The sequence below is a fragment of the Hylobates moloch genome, unplaced genomic scaffold, assembly GCF_009828535.3.
Source record: "Hylobates moloch isolate HMO894 unplaced genomic scaffold, HMol_V3 SCAFFOLD_40, whole genome shotgun sequence".
NCBI classification, from domain to species: domain Eukaryota; kingdom Metazoa; phylum Chordata; class Mammalia; order Primates; family Hylobatidae; genus Hylobates; species Hylobates moloch.
Genome location: NW_026652315.1, coordinates 1,746,686 through 1,762,310, shown reverse-complemented (window position 1 = coordinate 1,762,310; position 15,625 = coordinate 1,746,686). Strand labels below are relative to the sequence as shown.

Genomic DNA, 15,625 nt, shown 5'->3' with positions numbered 1-15,625 from the left:
ACGAGATCTTGCTGTTTGCTAAGGCTGGTTCTCCAACTCCTTTGGCCTCCCCACATTGTTGAGATTACAGGTGTGAGCCACTGTCTCCTCAAGTCCTGTTTAACTACCCATGATTCCCTTCATATGTACCCCACAGAATTTTTGCCTCTTATGTGTGACTCAGGCTTCATCCCAACCCGTAACATGTGTACACACAAGTACACATACACACACGCAACCCACCTGGCTAATTTGATTGTCCTTGTGGAGATGTAACTAGTTGTGACTTCGTTTAGGAATCTTCTGATCAGGGATAGCTGCCACCCCCAAATGCCTAAAACCATACCGACATCTCCGCTGTGTTATTAATAGCCTTTGTATACTCGACTTCCGTATGAGACAGTGAGTGAGCTCTTCTCCGACAGGAGCCACATCTCATTCTGGCCTTTGGCTTAACACACTGGGGCAGAGGGGGGTGTTAGACAATGTGTGTTGCATGAACAAAAGTTGACATCATTTTTGTTTTAAGTGTTTGTCCTTTTTAAACCACAAACAAAAAGTTGGAAAAGTGATATTTCAATTACATTGATTCAGCCAGTTACAAGGGAACACCAGTTCCTGTGGTACAGACCCAGGAGAGAGATTTTTAGATCAGAAATGGCGGATGGGAGCCATTGGTGAGTTGTCCAACAGTGGTAACAGCTGATCCTACTTATTTTATGGAATATCTCAAAAAAATCAAAATAAAAAAGAACTGAAATATTTTTACATTTGCTGAATAAGTTGAAGTGAATAGAAAATACTATTGACTTTTAAGTGAGGAATAACCTTTCTCAGAAAAATAATTATGGCCCTTGGATTATACCATTGTAAATGGCTTTTTCCCCAGAACAGTCTTTCCATTTCGTTGATATTTTACCATATGTTTCCACTTCTATAGTTAGTACACAGACCCCCCCACACGCACAGACACACACTATACAATACTTCCTATTTGAATTAATATTTCCTATAAAGTCTGTTATGACTTTGATTTAAAATTGCTTGGCTTGTTCCCAGCTGGCTGTACAAGAACTAGGGAGTTTGTTAGAAATTCCTATTCCTAGACTCTGTCCCTGGAGACTGGGATCCAGCAGGTCAGAAGACATGCCCAGACATGGGCAATTAAAAAGTACTCTGGCGATTCTGATAGACTGCCAGATTTGGGAACTACTGGGATATTTTCCTAATTTCTAGAGTATTTGTGTGTGTGTGTCCATTTTATAAGTCAATTAAATTAGGACGGGTTGCCTGGAAGCATAAACAAAGCAAATTGCTCTACAATAACTGCTGTGAGATGCAAAGTAAATAATCTGGGATGTATTATTTTGTCTAAGACCTTCACTTTCTTTTAACTTGGGTTTTAGTTCTGGAGAAGAAACAGTATTTTCTCATCCCAAACAGGCCAGCATGATTATGGTTGTATATACTGTAAGTTTCAAGTCATTCTGTAACATTCCACTATTGTACCATATTTTGACCAAATCACCAGCCTCTGATCAATAAAAATTCTTCTTAAGTGTCTGTAAATTGAAACCAAGTAATGAAAATTCCGATCAATGTTTAGTGAGAACTAATCATTTTAAGTCTCCTGGAAAAGATCACAGTTGCTGAGAATGCAGATATCCTATTTTTGGAACTGGTATACTTATTTTAATGTATTAAAAGAGCTACTTTCCATTATTATTACTTTCTTTTGTTTCCAACAAAAGAGACAAAAGATTTCATGTCTGAATACAGTATTAACCAAAGACACAGTGGGGGGATTACTAGGATTACTGTCCTTTTATAATTCTTTTTTAAATTTAATAAATTCCCCTTTATATATATTATTTTATAATTCTAATAGGGTTTGCTCACACTTGCTCTCTCTCTCTCTCTTTCCCAGCTTGTTCTAATGAGGTTTAAATGTGACAGTGTAAACTTAAGGAAAATATACATACTCATGGTGATATATAGGAAGTTGAATAATAATAATGTAATGAAATTGATCATTAGTGATTATTGTGAGGTGTGATCCCTCCCTTCTCTCTGGAAAAGCTGTTTTAAAAAATATGAAATACACAAATTTCAAAAAATCTAAAAAATATATTATTATTATTATTATTATTTTTTGAGACAGAGTTTCATTCTTGTTGCCCATGATGGAGTGCAGTGGCTCAATCTCGGCTCACTGCAACCTCTGCCTCCTGGGTTCAAGAGATTCTCCTGCCTCAGCCTCCCGAGTAGCTGGGATTACAGGCACCTGCCACCACGCCCAGCTGATTTTTGTATTTTTAGTGGAGATGGGGATTCACTATGTTGGCCAGGCTGGTCTTGAACTTCTGACGTCAAGTGATCCGTCCACCTTGGCCTCCCAAAGTGCTGGGATTACAGGCATGAGCCACTGTACCTGCCATAAAAATCTAAAAAAAGTCGAAAATTATGAGAAAGCACATCAAAAGAAAAAAGAGCCAGGTGTCGTGGCTCACACCTGTAATCCCAGCACTTTGGGAGGCCAAGGCAGGCGGATCACCTGGGGTCAGGAGTTTGGGACCAGCCTGGCCAACATGGTGAAACTCCGTCTCTACTAAAAATTTAAAAATTAGCTAGGCATGGTGGTGTACCCCTGTAATCCCAGATATTTGGGAGGCTGAGGCAGGAGAATCATTTGAACCTAGGAGATAGAGATCGCAGTGAGCCGAGATTGTGCCACTGCACTCCAGCCTGGGCGACAAAGTGAGACTCCGTTTCAAAAAAACACAAAAAACCATTCCTATACCAGCCTCCTGACACGTCAGGAATATTTCTTTTTCCTTGTCTATTTGTTTTTGCCCATACATTATTTTCACATAGTTGTAAACTTGTTATAAATATAGTATCTTCTATTCACATTACCACTTAACTTAGGCTGCATTATCTCTATGTTGCTACATAGTCTTTGTAAGTACTTCAAATGCTTGTGCAGTATTATATTGGGTGGTTGTGCCATTGTAATCTTGGACTTTCCAATATTCTTGAATGTTTACATTGTTTACAACTTATAAAATGGAGTTTCATTGTTGCCAAAACATGTAATTCAAATGAGAGAGTGCATGTGTTGACCTTGGATCTAGTAAATACATCATCTGAGTATGTCAACCATTTGAAAAGATGATTTCCCCATGGAGTTGAATTTGCCCGACCTACTTACTGCCTGTGAGTAAGCATGTCTTCTGGGAGAGTGTGACACCTGCCCCAGGCCTGCTGGTTTTCTACTTGTTATTGTAGGTTACAAAATTTCAGTTTGGTTTTGTTATTCATGTGACCAGGAAGCCAGGAGCATAGCACTAGGATGGTGAGTGAATTGCATAGATGGGTTCAGACTTTTGAAGGTCATGAGCCCTGAACAGAGGATGGTTCCCGCCTCCCCGTAATTTCTTTAAAACCATATTATTAGTTCAAGGAAATTCAGCAAAGTTCTGAGTTTTGCTATATGGCCAGCTCAATTCCCTGTTCGTTTGTTTCTTTTGTTTTGTTTTGAAATGTAAAATTATTTCAAATTTCGGTTTCCTTTTGGGAATGGGAGTGTCACCTTGCTTGGTTGTTCCCTAAGCAAATGTTTTCTCTTTCCTTGAGTAACTCAGCAATCGATAACAATTAATCTGGGCTGGATATTCATAGAAGAACATTTGCTCTGCACCCTAAAATTTTTTATCGCAAAGCGCGGACAAAAATATTGTCCTATGAACTTGTAGCAGGCTGAATTTTTCATACTAACTCCCACCATCATTTTATATGACATGGGGTTCTTTAATTCTATCCTGGTAACACAAACGGTACCAATAGAAAGATGAAAAATCTGACTGACTTAAGCATGTTTTGAATTGAGGTCATTATCAATTCAGGGGGATTTTGAAGGAAGAATGGGGATTTTGAAGAGGAGACTATATATTATTAACAAAAGGCTCTCCCCATGCAGGAAGGCTACCCAGCGGAAGGTGGCCTTTGTTACTCAGGATGTGATTAATATTGCTTCAAGGTTTAATTTTAGAACTTCTAAAATAAGGAAGCTTGCATCAGTTCAAGGCACATGGTTTGAAACCTCAGAGTGCCCACTTTTTCTTTTCTTTTTTTAAATTACAAAAATAGCATATGCATTATAAAATGTTTGAAAACTAATGAATTAAAACAAGTTTCTCTAGTCTCTGCCTTGACCAAAGCCTTTGTTAATATTTTGTGGTAGTTCCAGTCTTTTTTTTAAAGAAAAAAAATTGTAATCATGTTTTGTATATAACTTGAATGACTTATTTTACTTAACATGATTTCATTTGCTTGTTTCCTGTGTTTACAGGCTTCATGTCAGTTGTAATTTATGCAGAATTCCACCGTTGTGATACTCCATAATTTTCCTAATCATATCCCCCATTATTGGGCATGTAAAATGCTTAATGGTCAGTGGTGTGCACAGTGGTAATTATCCACACCATGTTAATCCGGCTCACACGGGTCACATGGGCGACCTAATCCTGCTGTAACTTGCTTTTCTCTACTGGTATTGTACTTAAAAAAAAAAAAAAAAGAATTCTTTTCTGCCTGTTTTCTTTTTCTTTTTGTTTGTTTTGTGTGATGGGGGGGACAAGGAAGGGAGCTGGTCACAATCCACTTCTCAGGTGGGCACTTTGTCTGTCTTTCTTTAGTGGTGAAAGTGGTGCTGGAAAAACAGTGGCTGCCAAATATATCATGAGCTACATCTCCAGAGTGTCTGGAGGAGGGACCAAAGTCCAGGTGAGTGGGCAGTGGCCCATTATGATACCTTATGTTATGGGAAATGTTAAGAGGCTCCATTTGCTGTTAGAAAAGAATTTTTCTTCCACAGAAAAGACACTGGTTCTTCTATAACTGTGAAACTTGAAATCTGGAGTGGAAAGGAATAGCGTGTGTGTGTGTGTGTGTGTGTGTGTGTGTGTGTGTGTATTTTTTTTTTTTGAGACAGAGTCTTGCTCTGTTGCCCAGGCTGTAGTAGTGCAGTGGCACGATCTCGGCTCACCACAACCTCTGCTTCCTGGGTATAGGCAATTCTCCTGCCTCAGCCTCCTGAGTAGCTGGGATTACAGGCGTGCCCCACCATGCCCATCTAATTTTTGTATTTTTAGTAGAGACGGGGTTTCACTATGTTGGCCAGTCTGGTCTCAAACTCCTGACCTTGTGATCCACCCGCCTCAGACTCCCAAAGTGCTGGGATTAAGGAGTAGCATATTTTAAGGTAGATGTGCCTCATATATAATGAACTCCTACAAATCAATAAAAAGATCAGCAGCCCAAACGGAAAATAAACAAAGGACATGAAAGACGACTCATAGAAAAGGAAATATAAATTATTCGCAAAACATGAAAGTATGTTCACTATCATGATAAAAAGAAAAATGCAAATTAAAACTACATTAGAAAACTATTTTTTGCCTATCACATTGGCCAAAATCTTACCATGTTTTAAACACTTGATTGGTAGGAAGTAGGGACACAGTTGTTCTCATACATTGCTGGTAGGAGATGAACTAGTACGTTTTAATGAAGAACATTTCAGCAAAATCTATTAAACTTACACATATATGCCATTTGACTCAGCAGTTCTGCTGAAAAGAATTTATTCTTTAGATATGCTGAAATATATACAAAATAATACATGTATAAAGTTATCTCTGGCAATTTTGGTAATGCAAAAGACTGGAAACAACTTAAGTGTTCATCGCTAGGCAACTGGTGAAATAATTTGTGGTTCGTTATATAATAGAATATTATACAGCAATAAAAATGAGCCTTCATGTACTGACAGAGAATAGTCTCCAAGATGTATCATTAATTACAAAAGACAAGGTTCAGAACATTGTGTGTAATATATGCTGCCATTTGCGGGATCAAAAGAGAGTGTACATTTGTATTTGTTTGGGTTTGTATCGCATATCCCTCAAAGTATACACAAGAAACTGTCAACAACAGTTGTCTTGAGGGAGGGGAGCTGGGAGGTTGGGAGAAGGGCCTACCCTTCCTGTATACCCTTTAGAAACTTGCCTGGTTTGAACTATGTGAACCACTTGCCAATTCAAGAAAGAGAAGGAAAAAAGAGATTAAAGAGTATAAAGGAAGTGTTAGGAAAGAGAAAAGATCCAGAGAATGAGGATACTCAAGAGATGAAAAATAAGATCAGCATTGGCAGGAATGAGTAAAGCCTACTCCCCAGAGCCATGGATGATGGTGATGGCGAGCTAAGGTCCATAAGGGGTAGCCCAAGCTTGGCGCTCATCAGCAGTATGCACCACTGGTGACAGAATTCCTTCCAAATATTAGTTTTTTAAATCAGAATTATTTAGTGTTATTGCCATGGTCAGCTGTAGACTTTCAAAAGTCTACAACACCAGGGAGCTGGCTATAAATGCAGATTCTTGGGCCCTACCCCAACCTACTACGTCCACATCTGCATTTTGACAAGATCCCCAGGTGATTCATGAATATTAAAGTTTGAGAAACACCAGGCTGTATTTCCATAACCTTGTTTGGGGTGGAGAAGTGGGTTAATTTTCCTTAAAATTCTCTTTATTGTGGTTCCTTTTTTTTTTTTTTTTTTTTTGAGATGGAGTCTCACTCTGTCACCCAGGCTGAAGTGCAGTGGCACAATCTCAGCTCACTGCAGCCTCCTGCTCCTGGGCTTATGCAATCCTTCCACCTCAACCTCCCAAGTAGCTGAGGCCACAAGTGTGTGCCACCATGCCTGGCTAATTTTTTTTTTTATTTTTGGTAGGGACAGGGTTTCACCACATTGCGCAGACTGGTCTCAAACTCCTGAGCTCAAGCGATCCACCCACCTGGGCCTCCCAAAGAGCTGGGATTACAGGCGTGAGCCACCATGTCTGGCCGCTGTCTATTAATTAAATAGTGTTCTGTCATGTACTGGTAGATCAGAAAGCTTAAGGTAGAGCCAAACATTCCTCCTTTGGGTTTGTGGATCAACTCTTTCTATCTTTTGTTTGCTGGCCAGACGTGCCTATACCATTTAACAACAGCTTCTCTCAGGGAGAGAACAAAAGACAGCATCTTCTCTATCTCTTCCCTTCTTTAATTACAGACTTTAAAACTGAGAATATTTATGTATCTCTCCATCCATCCCTCCATCCATGCATCCACCCATCCATGCATCCATCCATCCATCCATATCTATTCATCAGTGATCAGTGTTGTCTAACAGAATTTTGTGGCATGTGATGAGCACATCCGGGAAAAGAGAAAGAGCAAACTAAGGTTGCAGAGTGAAGGGTTCTTAAAGTGGCCTCTTCCTCTGAATGAAAGGAAGATGGAGAGCAGCTCTGTGCAATAGAAAGATGAAGCAAGCCATATGTGTAATTCTAAATTTTCTAGTAGCCATGTTAAAAGAAGTAAAAAGAGAAAAAGGAAATTACTTTTTAAAACAATATTATTTAACCCAATATGTAAAAAATGATTTTATTATATAATCTGTATAACAAAATTAATGAGAATTTTTTTTTTTGGTACTAAGTCTTTGAAATACAGTGTGTATTCTAGAGTTATACCTCAGTTGGGGTAGCTTATGGCTTCCATATTGGACAGTAAGGGCAGCTCTAGAACCTAGGTTCATGTGGTTCAGTCCACTTCCTTTTCTCTATTCCTGTGATTGTACTGGATCCTGAGAGGGCTGACATGGAGACAAGAATCCAGGATGCTGTTTTGCTGCCTTTTTTTTTTTTTTTAGACAGAGTCTCACTCTGTTGCCAGGCTGGAGTGCGGTGGTGCGATCTCAGCTCACTGCAACCTCTGTCTCCTGGGTTCAAGCGATTCTCCTGCCTCAGCCTCCTGAGTAGCTGGGACTACAGGCATGTGCCACTATGCCCAGCTAATTTTTGTATTTTTAGTAGAGACGGGGTTTCACCATGTTGGCCAGGATGATCTCGTTCTCTTGACCTCATGATCCACCCACCTTGGCTTCCCAAAGTGCTGGGATTACAGGCGTGAGCCACCGCGCCCGGCCAATGGGCTGCTCTTTTACCTCAGTTTGCTCTTTCTCTTTTCCCTAATATGCCCATCACATGCCACAAAATTCTATTGAACATCACTGATTGTTGATGAATACATGTGGACGGACGGATGGATGGATGGATGAACTGATAAAGATTCTCATTTTTAAAGTCTGTAATTTAAAAAGGGAAAAGATAGAAGAAGATTCTGTCTTTTGTTCTCTTCCTGAGAGAAGCTGAGTGTTGTTAAATGGTATAGGCATGTCTGGCCAGCAAAAAAAAGAAAGAGTTAATGAAATCCCCAAACTCAAAATAGATTTTACAAAGAAAAGCAGAGTTTATATAAATCCATGAGTTTTTAAAAGAGAGTAGGCAGGTTGGAAGTATGTTTCTAAGCTTTGAAACTGATCCATGAAAGGACCACCCAGAATTGCCCTTGGTGCCATGGCTAAGGATGATTCCCTAGTCAGAATGAAATCCCAGTTCTCATTTCTCATGGCAGTTTCTCTTCTGAATGTTCAGGCAGGTGCCTGTTACACCCTTTGTAACACTTTGGCTGTTACATAGTCAATTAGTAGTTAGTGCATTAATTTACTCCTCTTTGCCACACCCCTACGACCTAGTAGCCAGACTGCAGACAGTTAATGTTGATTTTTCTCTTCCTGTTTTCCTATGAGGACAATGATACAGAGCCCTTGGCTTGGAATTAGTCAGTAGCTAAAGAGCACAAGCCAGAAGACTTGTTATTTCTGGAACATGTTTAACCATAGCATGTGAATAATTAGAAGTACAAGGAATGACTCACTTGTTGAAAGACTTCTCCAACATCAAATTCTATCTATTGAGCTGTCTCGTGTCTATGGTGTGTTTTGCACACTTATGCATAGAACTGAGATGTTTGAAAAACAAATCCTTCCCCTCTAGGCCAGGACTTGTTCCACACGATCCACTGTTGACCCCTGCTTCTCAAAGTGTGTATCAATGCTGGCAAAACCAGCAACACCAGGGAGCTGGCTATAAATGCAGATTCTTGGGCCCTACCCCAACCTACTACGTCCACATCTGCATTTTGACAAGATCCCCAGGTGATTCATGAATATTAAAGTTTGAGAAACACCAGGCTGTATTTCCATAACCTTGTTTGGGGTGGAGAAGTGGGTTAATTTTCCTTAAGATAACTTGCAGTGAAGCAGGTGGAGATGGGATGAGATGGGTTGGTAGAGTAGTTGGGAAGGGGTAGTGAGAAGAAATACCCTGGCCAGAACAGCAAGGAGACACCCCTTCGTGTACCACTTCACTTTTGGTGAAGTTGCAGCAATCAATTTGGAAACCCAAGCTGAGAACGTTTGTATGAATAGTTCCTGATTCACAGTGGTGCCCTGGCTCCTGGGGACCCTTCATCAAGCCATGGGAATTGAAAGACCCAAATACACAAACAGGTTGAGGTCTGTCATGGTGAAAGAATAAATCCTCCAGAAACCCCGCCAGTGACACACGGATGTGGGGCTCCTCGCCTTAATGCATTCAGAAACCAGGTCCTTAGAGAAAGTTCGGCGTACACTGTGTGGTAGGTGTTCACACCTTCCTAACCTCCGGTCTGTTTGCTGGGACAGCACGTGAAGGACATTATCCTGCAGTCCAACCCACTGCTGGAGGCCTTCGGGAACGCCAAGACCGTCCGGAACAACAACTCCAGCCGATTTGTAAGTCTCTTCCCTGTTTCAGAGAGTGTCGCTTGGTTGATGAAGTTGATGTTTCTGACTGAAGTCCAGTATCCCACAGGAAATGGGAGCTTTTCACATATCATCAGGAAGCCACCTCTTCAATCTCTCCTTCATTTCTATAGCAGCGTGCCGCCAAGCTGCACTTTGCCCTTTTTTGCGCCCCGGGGATACAAACAAGATAATTTTGAAAATCATTTTCCACATCAGTTGCCTTACTAAAGAAAACAAATGATGAAAGTGGCAGCTTTGGCCTTGGAGGAGTTGTCTTTATGTCCTGGAGAAAAGACCTTTCCTAGACCAAGAAATAACTAGAGTAGATGGGTATCCCGGGTATCATTTCCCACTGGCAGTGGTTTTGCTTCTTAGAACTTGGTCCATAGACTCTGAGGGGTGCAGAGAGTTTGACTGGTCTCGCACCTTGGAGAGAAACTTCCTCCTTTCCGTCCCTCGGAGCGATCTGCCTGCCCACCACAGCCCTCTGGCTTTGTGCGTCTGTCTTATGCCCTACTCTTGTAACCTAACGACATCCCAAAGTGACTGGACCTGGCCTCACAGGTTGCCTCTTAACTGGCTTACCTAACTGGTAATGAAAATGTCCACCAAATGCATTGTTGTGAATGCTCATTTAGTCATGTTTCTGTCTGGGTGTCTCCAGAGGGGGTAAATAGGAAAGCTGGCAAGGCTGAATATGAATATGTTCCCCTTGACAAAAGCCACATTTACAAAGAAACAAATGTTTACCCAGTAACCTTGATTTATATAGATTTTGCATCTTATTTCAACCATAGATCATGTCTGGCACTAAAGCATTCACGGAGCCATCTGTGAGGCTGATTCTGGAACATTTTAAAATAAATAAGTGGGAATTTTGGAGAAAAACAATTTTCCACTGTCTATTTTGGAAAGAAGCTTCTATCTCCAAGAGAATTTTTACTATGTGCTCATATAATAATTGTCAAGTTCCCTGGTGGGTTCTATCTGTTAGACTTGCCCTTACTTTCTTTGCGTTCCAATATTATTCAAACTACTCATTTGTTTGTCTCTCATATTTAGGCCCAATGCCTGAGTTGTGTTATCTTGAAGAAGTTTTCCAGATAATAAAATAGGAAAGAAGGATTAAACAAATTTTCCACTTGAACTTTTTTCTTAATTTTCAATCTAAATCTTATAAAAATGGACTTGACCAAATTTAACTCTTTATTTACCTTTTCCCCTGTCTTGGATTCCTTGGAGACCAGAAAAAAAATAATTGATATTTTCATTGATTTTTGCAGTATAAATTATTCATTATATTTGGAGGATATATCAGTCAGTTTCTGTAAATAACAAAAACCCTCAACATTTATTATTTTTTCTAATTGTAAAATTTTATACAACCCAGATAGAAAGATGGGAAGAGACAATTCAGACACACACACACACACTCTCTCTCTCTCTCTCTCTCTCACTATTCACCGTCATGGATGAGAGAAATGTAAATGAAAACCACGTATCATTTTCTGTCTCTCAAATGGGCAAACATTAAGTTGATTGGTAATAATCGAGAAAGCACGCTATTGGTTGAGAACTGACACATTCTTCCAGGAAAATGATTGGGCAATTGTTATTAAAATTTTAATCGTTCATTATCTTTGCCCAACAAAACTTTTAGAATAAATTACATAAGTTTCCTGCTTAAATAACTACTTATTTTAAAAGATACTCATAATATATTGTTAAATTAAAAAACAGATTACAGAACAATATTTACAATATGTTCTTTTTAATGTGCACATGATATGAAATGTCACTAAGAGGTATGTAAATCAAAGTTTGACATCTGTGACAGTAATTATTTAGCAAGAGAATGAAGAAGTGGCATCAGGGTAGAATTATGAGTAATTTCACTTTTAAAAATGCACAGGTTAATGAAGCATAAGAATGTATATATTTAACACTTATAAATCTTTTCAAGTTAAAGAATGTATCATGAAATATTTCAAACACGATTTAAAAATAATACAATGAGCATCTATGTATCCAGCATCCAGCTTAGGAAATAAATCATTACCAAGAGTTGAGTTGAAACTTGTTTTCATTTCATTATCAAAATGCAAATGCAACATTTTATTCCCTTTATAAAATTTCCTATCTTCCCCCCCAGGCTGCTATACAGCAGTCCTAAATATGTTAACTTTTTGTTGGAAATTTTAACTTTTGTATGACAATTATGAGCCATGCATATGCATTTTGTTATATTAGAGCAGTGGTTCTCAACCTTGACTGCACGTAAAAATCAGCTGGGTGCTTTTTGAAAGCCACACAGCTCTGGGCCCTGGTCCTAGAGTCTCATGTGCGTGGCCTGGGCTGACAGCATGTTGGAAAGGCTCCCCAGGGGTTTCTAAGGGGCATCCAAGGTTGAGCACCGCTGCTAGGAGGACTTGGGAGCTTGCCCGTCCAACACCTGCCCTTCCTGGGTCAGATGTTCTGTTTGGTTTCATTTTCCCTCAACTGATGAGGAATGGGGGATAGGCACTGAAGTATTCCCTCTATCACATGCTAAAAGGAAAGGGTGGTGAAGGTGGCCACCAAAGGAAGCACGGGAGCTCTTGTTCAGTGAGCTTTTCTCAGGTGCCACTGACATTCCGCAGAGCGATGGCTGGTGGTTCTCTGTGCCTGGTGCTGCTGGGTGTTTTTGGTTTTTTGCCAGGAGGAAGAGGGTCATCAGATTAAGACACACAGAGAGTTAGAGGCTGGAGTTCTTCGGTGGTCTTTCTTGACACCTAGAATAGTTAACTTAAGAACAGGAACACAGCATGTACTCACACATTTGCAGTGTGCACAGTATTTTTCTTGCCCTTAATGAGTTTACAGCTCCAGTCATAGACGTAAAACCCAGCTCAATTCATCCCTGAGATGGGTGGATTTAGTCAGCATACACATTTTTATGTTATTAAATGTGAATGCGGTAAGGCTGGGCATCTCCTCCAGTTTGGCCGTAGACCACACTGCTGCCTCTTTTCCTTTATTTGTATTTACCCTTCTGGCCTCCGAGAGTGCTTAAGTTTCTGAGGACAGGAGAGAAATTAAGTTCTAGTGAGAAAAAAAATAGTTTAAATATATATATATAACAAATATAATAATTGTTATAATTATATATAAATTTTTATTCTTTTTGTTTTTTGGACAGAGTCTCACTCTGTGGCACAGGCTGGAGTTCAGTGGCATGATCTCGGCTCACTGCATCCTCCACCTCCTGCGTTCAAGTGATTCTCCTGTCTCACTGGGACTACAGGCACTCGCCACCACGCCCAGCTAATTTTTTGTATTTTTAGCAGAGATGAGGTTTCACCATGTTGGCCAGGCTGGTCTCGAACTCCTGACCTCCAGTGATCCACCTGCCTCGGCCTCCCAAAGTGCTGGGATTACAGGCGTGAGCCACCATGCTTGGCTATATATAATTAATGTAACAACCTAGATACCTTTTTAACTACAGTCTAGGTTTTTATTCTCCTTTGTTCCCTATTAGCAGTCACTTAAAGAGGAATTTTCGTAACAATGACAGTGACAAAAATCCCTAGGCCCATGAGTAGCTAGAAAGAACTTTTAATAAAGTGTTTTCGTTTTAGATAAACATTTTAGATGCTCCATAGGTAAGAGGGATTGAGTGTTTTTGCTCAAAGCCACGAGATGAAGCCTGACAGAGCAAGAGTGCTCTTCCTCTGAAAGGGTGCCATGCCATTTTTCTGCCTCATTTTTTACACCTTCTGGTTGAGCAGACAGGCACCTACTGGGGGAAAATGAGCAAGGAATAGAGCATATCCTTATTTAGTCATGCTGGAATGATAGGTGCTCTCTCATGACAGAATCGTGTGGCTGGATAAAAGCACGGGTTATTGTGTGATTGAAAACTAAGGAAGTCTAGACTCAAATTAGTAGTAATTCAGAATGTGTATTTTATTAATGAATTTCCTTGAATTATATACTATATTCAAAGCCTGTTTGGAACATCATGTTTTGTTCACCAACCATTGAAGGAAATCCCTAACTGTCTTGCAGGGAAAATACTTTGAAATCCAGTTCAGTCCAGGTGGGGAACCAGATGGTGGAAAGATCTCCAACTTCCTTCTGGAAAAATCTAGGGTGGTCATGAGGAACCCAGGAGAGCGGAGTTTTCACATATTTTACCAGGTTTTCCTTTCTACTTTTTTCCTACCCACTTCCTGTCCCTTCTCTACATTAAAATATTTCTCAGACTTCAGGCATAGATTATAGTCAGGCAAGCCAGGGAGGACTGATGATGATACCATGTGCAAGTCATTGTGCAGAATTGTGAGAATGTCCTGCCCTCAAGGAGAGTGAGTTCTAATTGGAGTGATAAGACAGAAATTCCCCCAAAGCTAAATCATCAAGAAAGTATTGACATAACTTCAAAATAAAATGAGGAGTGTTGGAGTCTTTGCCAAAGGAATTCATGTGGGCAGGTTTGGCCGGATAGTAGGAGAGGTGTGAAGGAGGTAGAGCCGGGATGGAAAGTGGAGGGGATTGATCAGGGAAGACAGGTGACGTGCACCAAAGCAGTGGAGGTGGGAGAGGGAAAGCTAGTCAGGGAGCCCAGCCTTAGCCTGTGTGCAAGGCAGGCATCTCCAGAACTTGAGCTATTGGAGGAAAGATTTGAGATAGGTTTGGGATCTTTAATGCCAAATTGAACAGTTTCAACCTAGACCCTCAGAAGTCGTGGAGAGTTTGGGGCCAGAGCAGTGTGCAGGGTGCTTTTTGGTTATGTTACAGGCTTCAGCAGTCATCTGAGTCAGCTACTTTTATTTTATTTATTTTTTTATTTGAGACAGGGTCTTGCTCCCTTGCCCAGGCTGGAGTGCAGTGGCACAATCTTGGCTCACTGCAACCTCTGCATCCTGGGCTCAAATGATCCCCCTGCCTCAGCCTCCCAAGTAGCTGGGACTATAGGCACATGCCACCACACCTGGCTAATTTTTTATTTTTCGTAGAGGTGGGGTTTCACCATGTTACCCAGACTGGTCTCTAACTCTCGGACTCAAGTGACCCACCCACCTCAGCCTCCCAAAGTGCTGGGATTACAGGCGTGAGCCACTGCACCTGGCCCTGATTCAGCTACTTTTGTAAAAGGTTTTTAAGTACTTAAAAAATATAATGATGTTAATAACCAAATTTTTTATGTTCTATTTACTTATTAGTATTTTATATTGAAGATTGACATTAGACTTTCTTCGAAGAAAGACCTGGTCACTGTTTTTTGTTTTGTTTTGTTTCATGTTTAGTTTGTGGATCACTGGATTAGAAGGACATTAAACTGCGGAAGTAGCTCACATTCAATCTTTTCAATTACACACACATCTTAGGCGATGCCAAATAAGTCTTTTAGTTGGTATCTGTTGGTTGAAAAAGTATATAAATGACTAAAACTTCTGTGAATTCAGTCATTTTTAAAATTGTATTAAAGCAACATATACAGATAAGTGAAAAATAATTATATATTTCACATAAATAATACCTAGTGCTAGACGAAGTATATAATGGATATCAGGACTTCTTTAAATAAATACAAGCCCCAACCCGCCCCCAGGAGTCCTCTGCCCTTAGGTCAGAAACCACCAGAATAGAGGCTGGGAACTGATGCGTGCAGGGGTTCAAGATTCTGACATGAAAGTAATTCTTGGCCGGGTGCGGTGTCTCACGCCTGTAATCACAGCACTTTGGGAGGCCAAGGTGGGTGAATCACGAGGTCAGGAGATCGAGACCATCCTGGCTAACACAGTGAAACCCCATCTCTACTAAAAATACAAAAAATTAGCTGGCCGTGGTGGTGGGCACCTGTAGTCCCAGCTACTCGGGAGGCTGAGGCAGGAGAATGGCATGAACCCGGGAGGCGGAGCTTGC

General features: G+C 40.4%; 1 protein-coding gene across 1 annotated transcript in view; it reads left to right on the top strand.

Annotated features, from left to right (window-relative positions):
• Nucleotides 1-15,625, top strand: part of LOC116463534 (unconventional myosin-Ie) — a 235,729-nt gene that overhangs the window by 131,232 nt on the left and 88,872 nt on the right. The window contains exons 5-7 of the mRNA XM_032146671.2: nucleotides 4,677-4,764; nucleotides 9,617-9,706; nucleotides 13,766-13,897. Of these exons, the coding sequence (XP_032002562.1) occupies nucleotides 4,677-4,764; nucleotides 9,617-9,706; nucleotides 13,766-13,897 (310 nt within the window). The remainder of the gene's footprint in view (nucleotides 1-4,676; nucleotides 4,765-9,616; nucleotides 9,707-13,765; nucleotides 13,898-15,625) is intronic.